Here is an 8,496-nt window from a genome sequence, read left to right as displayed (position 1 = left end):
TACAGTGCGTAATCCAGCTACTCAAAGTGTACTTTGTCTAGCGAGAGAACGCGCTAGGATTGTAGACCGAATTTGTTGACGCAAATTCGTTGCTGCAATCCACTTGCGACTGTCTTACAGTGCGATCACCTGCCCTTTCAGGGCGGAATTCCCTACTTTTCGGTAGGTTCGTCGTGGGGTTCCAGCCCCCACACCACCCTCTTCCACCCCTCCAGTCCCCTTTCCTAGTACATCACCCTTTCGTGTCGTGATGTCGCAAAGGGGCAAAGCCCCCAGGAAACCTCCTGACAGGGGAGCTCCCCGAACTGTTGTGCGTCGGGATCTGAGGAACCCGACCAAGCTGGTCCCCGCCACTGAGCTGGGGACCTTCCACGCTCGCCCGGCATCCAAGGGCACCCCCTCTGCCCTCGCGGGAAGCGGCAATGATGCCGCCGACCGGGAACCAGGCAGAGGGGAAAGATGCGCACAACCCGGCCCATCTAAGAGACGCGCACCGCCGTCGCCGACCTCGCCCGCTAGAGGCGACAAACGGAGGGACGTAGAGGAGTCCCCCCCCCGCGACCTGGACCTAGTGAAGGCGCCGCCGACGCCGAGAATCCGGCTTGTGGACAAGGGCTACCAACCCCTACCGTCCCAGTCGGGTACCGTGCGGCGAAAGCCCTCACCCCCTCCGCGCTCACCCTCCCCCCCGCCGGATAGCGGGAGCGAGGAGGGAGGGGAAGACAGGCGTTTTTACGGTGACGCATGCTCGTCGCCGTCACCAGCGTCGTCGCCCGAGACATCGCGAGCACCCTCGCCACTACCCCGTTCCTACACATTGGATAGGGGTGGATATGACGTCACATCTTATGCGGCACTCGAGGCGGTTTCACTATCGCCCGAACCGATGCTCCCCCCCGTCCCCTCGCCTAGAAAGAGAACCCCGCCGTCATTCGCGGCAGTAGCGGCGGGTCCCGCCACCTCGGGCCCCGCCACCCCAGCCCCTGCCACCTCGGGTGCCCCGGCACTCGCTCCGCCCCTCCCCTCTCAGACGAGGAACGCCGACGCAGGCGCTGAACCCGCCACAGGGCGAGGAAAATACCCCCCCATAGTGGCAGAACGCCTCCCAACTCCCAAATTGGACGCGCCACTTCGAGCAGCTTAGGCGCGTCCTGGGGGAGGCTCCAAATGCACGACCCTTCGGCAGTGGGGTCAGATTCCTGCCAAGGACGGACGACGAATTCCGAGCCGTCCAGAGATACCTCATAGAGGCCAGCGAGAAGGACCCAACTATAAGTTGGTACTTCTATAGTCTGGCCTCGGAACTGCCCACCAAGGTGGCGATACGGGCCTCCCCGCCGACACCCCCAATGAGAGGATAGTGGATGCCCTACAGGATAAGGGATTCGGAGTGCGACTGGTGCGGGGTATTCCTGCCCGTCGCGGTCGTCCCGGCTGTATCTTCCACGCTCAACTCGACCCCATGGACAAGGATGAGCTCGCACGCTTATATGCGGTGGACGAGCTCCTGTACATGCGTGGCGTCGTCGTTGAAGCGTGGAAGCCGGCATCTGTGTTGGCTCAGTGCCACAGATGCCAGGCATTCGGCCATGCGTCGGCCAATTGTCACCGGCCCGTCAAATGCGTTCGCTGTGGTGGGGAGCACCCGGCGGCGAACTGCGACAGGCCGCGTGACCAAAAGCCGACCTGTGCCAACTGCGCAAAGCCGCACACCGCCAACGACCGGAAGTGCCCGGTGTACAAAAGAGAGGCCCGGCAGAGGGGAATCAAACCCCGTCCCCCGTCCCCACTGCGACGTCGACGGCGCCCACGGCGCAGCAACGGCGGCGCAACAATCCCACCGCGGCGCCTCGTACATACGTCGCCCAGGCTCCCCCTCCCGTAATAACGGTCGAGGAAACCGCTGGCGCCAACCTAATGGCGCCGGCTAACGAACCGACACAACGAGGCGCCGACGCCGGTGCTACGAAAAAGCGCCGCCGCCGAAGACGCGGCAAGAAGAGGCGCGGAGATGAGCCCGTGACGGCATCAACCCCAATCCCCTTCCTACCTGATCCCACCCCAATATTTGCGTACAACGCACCCCCCACCCGTCCCATGTATGCCGTCCCAAATCAGGGCCCGCGTGCAGCGCCACGTCGCCGCCAGGCGGCGCCACCGGCACACAATGTGCCGAGAGTGGCTTTCAAGCCGCTTCTGGCGGACGTAAGACGCGCACCTCCCGCGCCTCCCACATACCCCGCGCCGCGTTCGGCACACGCCGCGCCCGCGCCCTTCACACAAGCGCCCGTCGACAGAGCACTGAACATGCTTATTAGCCTGTTGACGGAGCTGCTAACTACGCTCGCGGCCGGCGCGGACACAAAGTCGGCGGCATTAAATGGATTGGCCAAAATCCAACAGTACACAAATGGCGGGTACTAGCCTGCGCATTGTGTACTGGACCCCCGGGGGAATAAAGGATAAAGTCCAGGACCTCCGTCTCCTAGCTCGCACCCAGGATGTGCACATCATACTCCTGGGTGAAACGAAGCTCACAGAAAAGGAGACGTTGAGGGTGCCTAACTACCACGTGTATAGACGCGACGAAACGTCACCGGCGGGCATTGCGTACCGCGGTACGGCGGTACTAGTCCGTCGGGACGTAGTCCACGTGGAGTTAGAGCGCCCCGAGTTCCGCGTCATGCGCTCCATAGGAGTCAGCATCAACGTCGACGGCGCGGAACTGAAGGTCCTGGCAGCTTACCGTCCCCCGGGACTGGATTTCAGCCCCTCCGATGTCCGGAACGTTCTGGATGGGAGGAGTCCCACCCTACTTATGGGCGACCTAAACGCGAAGCACACGGCTTGGGGTTCCCGTCTGTGCTCGCCGATAGGTCGAAGACTCCTCCAGGATTCGCAGATCCACGGGTACGAGGTGTTGGGCCCAGCGCACCCAACCCACGTACCCTCAAATCCCACACATAGCCCAGACGTTCTGGACATTGCCCTAGTGCAGGCTGTGCCTTGCCCGGTCTTACTGGAGGTGCTGTACGACCTTGACACGCAGCACCTCCCAGTTCTAGCCACGCTTGACCTCTCCACCACCACCACACCGACGAGACCGTCGAGGCGGCGGATGGATTGGCGTGTTTTTCGCGCAGAATTGGAGCATCTACACCTCGACGGCGAACTATCATCGCCAGCGGGTGTCGAAGCCGCCTCCACACTCATAACGGAGCGAATCCGCACCGCAGTGGAGGCGGCAACTACCACAATAAACGTGGCTTCTCGCCGTCGAGAGGAATTGCCACACCATCTGCGCGAAAAACTCGCCCGGAAAAAGAACCTCCGTCGCCTATGGGCCCGAACCCGCTGCCCGCGGGTCAAGCGTGAGCTCAACTGCCTGGCTGCAGAGCTGTCGGAGGGAGTGCGGGATTGGCGTGGGGCCGCCTGGGAGGGTGTCATATCCCGGGCCGGCGAACACGATACCGACCTGCACAAACTCAATCGACAGCTCACCAATGCACGACCTCCCGTCTGCCCGTTGCTTGACGAGACGGGCAGACGTCGTTACGCAGCCCAAGACCGGGCAGAAATCCTGGCACAGCACTTGGAGGGGCAATTCACGGCCAATCCAATAGCCGCCGACGCACCCAGCACTGTCGTCGAGCACCACGAGCGAGTCGTACGTCGCGTATGCGATTTCCGTACCGCTCCGTCGCCGGACGTAAACGAAGTGAGCTTCGTTTCGCCCGGCGAGGTAAGGCGGCTCGTCAGCCGCCTGCCGAAGCGCAAAGCGCCCGGAGCGGACGGGATCAGCACCGCAGCGCTCGCACAGCTGCCCCGTAGAGCCCTAGCGTGTCTAGCGAGGCTCTACAACGGCATACTCCGGACCGGCCACTTCCCTACCAACTGGAAGTTGGGTAGAGTCATAGTCCTCCCGAAACCCGGCAAGGACAAGCGCCTGCCGGCAAGCTACCGGCCCATCACTCTGCTCTCGCACGTAGCAAAGTCGTTCGAGCGCCTCCTGCTCCGCCGCCTGAGACCGACTCTGTCGCCTCGCGACGAGCAGTTCGGTTTCAGAGGCGGACACTCGACGACTTTGCAGCTGACGCGCGTGCTCCACCATATGGCTGTCGAGCACAACCGCGGCCACTACACGGTCGGCGTATTTCTCGATATAGAGAAGGCGTTCGACCGTGTGTGGCACGACGGTTTGGTGTCGAAGTTGCTCGACACCAACACGCCGTCAGCATACGTGCGAGTAGTGGACTCGTTCCTCTCGGGCCGGAGCTTCTATGTTTCGGTCGAGAACTGTGACTCTACCACACGCCCAATTGCCGCCGGAGTCCCGCAGGGCAGCTGCATTTCGCCAGCGCTCTACGCGACGTACACAGACGACATCCCCACCTTGAGGGATGAGCTCCGAGAGGGAGAGAGGGATGTCGTCCTCGCTCTTTTCGCCGACGACAGTGCCTTTCTTACGTCGTCTCGCCGAGCCTACGCAGCCGCTCGCAAAATGCAGCGGCTGTTGGACCTGCTCCCCGAGTGGCTGGATAAGTGGCGTACCACCGTTAACGTGGGTAAAACGGTGGCGCTGCTTACCCGCCCCGGGTGCAAATGCCCGCCGCCCCTCTTACTGAGAGGCCAGCCCATCCAGTGGGAGCGCACAGTGCGTTACCTAGGGGTGGAAATCGACCGGTCGCTGCGTATGACGCCGCAGGTAGACCGGGCTGTTACCCAAGCCAAGGCTGCGCGCGCTATGCTGCGACCGGTCTTGCAATCCAGGCTGCAGCTGCGGACGAAAGTAGGCATTTATAAGACCTACATTCGTTCGCGGCTCACATATGCCGCCCCCGCATGGTACGCACTGTGCTCGGCCTCACAGCGGCGGAGACTGCAGGTCCAACAGAACGCCGCCCTCCGTCTGTGCACAAATGCCGGACGGTACGTCCGTAATGACGTGATCGCCCGCGACCTCAAGGTCCCATCGGTGGAGCAGTTCGTCGTCCGGTTGACGCGCGCGATGTTCTCGCGCGCGGACAGCGGGCGCGAAGCGCACCTGCGCGACCTCGCCCCTCTCCACGCGCGCCCACCGGACGCCACTCGCGCGCTCCCGCGCGACTTACTCTCCACCGAGTGATCACGTCATTTACGTGACGTGGCGGCGTTAAGCCGGCTCGGCGAGCGACTTATAGAGTCCTCCTACACGACTCCCTCAGCCGGCTGCTGGGAAGCAGCCGGCTTCCGGCCGGCCGGCAGGCCGGCCGGTAAACGAACGACGCTGGGGTGGTATACCCCAGCAGTATGCTCGGGTAAAGAGCGTAAGCTCGGGGCCCGTACCCAGCGGTCCATATAAAGGATCAGCGGACGACCCGATAATAAGAAAGCCGTGTCATCGGCAAACAGAGAGATATTTCGACTTTTAAGTCGGAGAATTTGGGAATGTCGTTGGTGTACAACGAGTAGAGCATCGGAGAGAGGACGGCGCCCTGAGGGACGCCGGCTCGTATGGGGTGCGGGTCGGATAAGCTCGTGCTCGGACCCCCGCCTGTTTATACCTTCCCTCGATCGTTACACAAAAATATTCCTTATAACATGATTCAGTATTCACGCGCGATGGCTTATTACGTATTTCATGTCTAACTTTGGTGTTTCTATACCGATTTATATGATTCTTTTCACTGCTCTGCTCCTATTGATCGTAGCGTGATGAAAAGTATACTATAACCTGCCCAGGAGTATGAAGAACAATTGTACCAAGTTTCGTTGAAATCTGTCGAGTGGTTTTTGTTTCTATAAAGAACATACAGACAGACAGACAGACAGACAGACAAAAATTTTTCTGATTGCATTTTTGGCGTCAGTATCGATCACTAATCACCCGCTGATAGTTATTTTGGAAATATATTTCATGTACAGAATTGACCTCTCTACAGATTTATTATAAGTATATAGATATAGATAGATATAGATTATTAAAATAGTTTTTGCTTATATCAGTAACTATAAATATAGGAGGATTTAACTTTTTAATTTTTCCCGGTTAAAAGCTAACAGGCCAGAGACACCTTACGTTCACCATATTACTAAACAATTTTTGAACAGTTCACCTAATTTGACGTCATGGTACGATTTTAACCAGGACTGTTTAAGGCCTGCTGATGAACTGCCCTGCATAAGGATTGTTTCTTAAACTTTCTTATGTGGTCATATTAGCTTTCCAGGTTACAGGATTTTGACGTTCGGAAACATATCAAAATTGATGCGTTCAGAAAGCACAATTCTATTCATAATAATAATTATAACTCTCCGACTATAACTGTCTGATTACAACTAATACAATTCGTCTCCTTACCATATATTTGGAGGCATGGAATGTAGAGGGGCCTACAGTCCATACAAAATTATTACTGGCAATAAACCAAAACCTTATTTTAAACAGACAATACACAACATTACACAAGCCTGTTGTCAATAGTGGCGGTATGTTATTTTTTTTATAGTCGTCGCAATTGTCGCAAAAAGGAGCACAATTTTTTTGCTTCCCGTATTAATAGATAGATTTTACTCTTATCTACGCATAGAACGCATGTTTCATAACAACATGTTAGTAGGTAACCACTGTTATAAAAAAGCTCCATCTGTGATTCGTTTACAGGAATATTTGTCCTGAAAAGCATGCTGGGTCGGCAATGCTCTTATAAGAAGTTTTATAGCTCTGCAAATGCTTTTTGGATGTATTTTATTTTACAAAAGAGGGCACGACCTTTTTAGTTAATTGCACTGAATTCGGATGACATCTGTATGTAATATGTAGATACATTCCTATATGCATTAACTTTTTACTACAAGAAAACAAACATATGCATATATGTAAAATAATCAAGTAGAGGTAAAAGGAGCGTATGAGATAATTCAACCTTCGTTTTAAATGGCAGAAAATTCTGAAGACACCTTGTAGCGATCCCCCCTTCCCTAATAAAAATTTTGGAGAATATTTTAACCTCTTCCTCTAATTAATTGGAATAACTATTTAAATATATAGATCAGAAACGAGAACACTCAATCATTTGGCCATGTAAATAATAATATGTGATCGTCTAGTATCGGTGGACCTCTTGTGTATGTGTAGTAACTATAGATTCTTTGATTGGTATATGATGGAGTAATAACTGCGAGATAAATACAATATATCTCGATAATACAAATTATGATACAAAGTATATGTTATGAATAATAATTATAAGTTAAATAATTGAAAGTGAAATCATTATGATTTTAATAAATAAGCAGGCCCCTAAGAGGCAGTAGAGACTGGCTCCATCCACACGCCAAGCCTCAAGTGGAAGACTTACCAACTAACTCGTTCCTTCCCACTTGAAGATAGGATATGGAAAGTAGGATTGCGATATACACCATTTGAAGGTAAGATGGGATGAGTATTTTCAGCACCAAAACAAGTTTAGTTTATATTATTAAATCAACATTACAAGTGGCTTCACGAAGCTTGTGATGCTTCAAATAGATAGAAAAAGATATAGTTGCCAAAGGCAAATCGAACTGAATTCAGGATAACTCACGACACAGAAGCTTACTTATGGATATTGACCCCTTCAGTTCTATGAGGCGATAGAGAGACTGTCAAAGAGACTGCCGATCTCGAAACTAAATCCCAGCATCACTCAGTCACGGAGCTTACTTAATGGGGAACACCCTTCGGCTGTAGTGTGACAGTGGAGATCAGACTGAAGGTACGAGTCATAACAGAAAATAGGAGGTCTCTCAAACGCTAGAACTTACTATGGATCCCAGTATCCTTTCAGCCCTATAATGTGACATTGGAGATCACCCATAATTGCAGTACTATAAATAGTAAAGTAGTGTGATAGCTCGATGCCATCAACACCATAATATTGGTCAATCCAATATGTAATGTTGATAATTGCTATATTACAAACATAGCATGTAAAAATTATAAATTTCCTTCATACCAAGAATATTCGATGAATTAAGGACTAGGTATTTGTTAATCAGAGCTAGGCTCTCTTATGATTGGTTATATTTAAATAGGACTACTTACATAGTGAAGTAATAGTTATATTAGTGAGATATTATAAGCGAGGACCATAAGTCCCAAATCTAAATAGACATGTCTGGATGATCCACATGATGAACCAACCAGAGGATAATGTTTAGTTTATAGAAGGACTGCACGTCCAAATATATATCAGTGGAATTTGATTAAACACATAGTGAAATAATATAGATAATAGTGTCAGAGGTCTGTGACCTGGATTATTGTGATGTATGAACAACCACTAGGTGGATAGTCAATGTGATAAAGGACGGAGTCCTTAGATGTAAAGGCCAAGGCCAGATAATAGTTGATGAAATAGATAGTCATAAAATATATATTAATTGAGGACCGAAGCCCATAGATGTGATTATATTTATGTCCTTTAATTTATATACACATATAATATGTATATATAAATTAAAGGACTAAGAGTC

General features: G+C 52.7%; 2 protein-coding genes across 2 annotated transcripts; both read left to right on the top strand.

Moving 5' to 3' along the window:
* Positions 1 to 250: 250 nt before the first annotated feature.
* On the top strand, positions 251 to 1,144 carry LOC131855132 (uncharacterized). Its single transcript, XM_059206376.1, has one exon. It carries the CDS (start codon positions 251 to 253, stop codon positions 1,142 to 1,144), a length of 894 nt encoding a protein of 297 aa, XP_059062359.1.
* Positions 1,145 to 4,693: 3,549 nt separating this feature from the next.
* Positions 4,694 to 5,107, top strand: LOC131855134 (uncharacterized; the record flags this gene model as incomplete). Its single annotated transcript, XM_059206379.1, has 1 exon — positions 4,694 to 5,107. A coding segment is annotated over exon 1 (414 nt), but the record flags the coding sequence as incomplete, so codon positions are not given.
* Between the last annotated feature and the right edge of the window lie 3,389 nt (positions 5,108 to 8,496).

Source organism: Achroia grisella, unplaced genomic scaffold (assembly GCF_030625045.1).
Source record: "Achroia grisella isolate CSIRO2021 unplaced genomic scaffold, CSIRO_AGI_Agris_v1 utg1305, whole genome shotgun sequence".
In the NCBI taxonomy this organism is placed as follows: domain Eukaryota; kingdom Metazoa; phylum Arthropoda; class Insecta; order Lepidoptera; family Pyralidae; genus Achroia; species Achroia grisella.
This window is presented reverse-complemented; position numbering and strand designations above follow the sequence as displayed.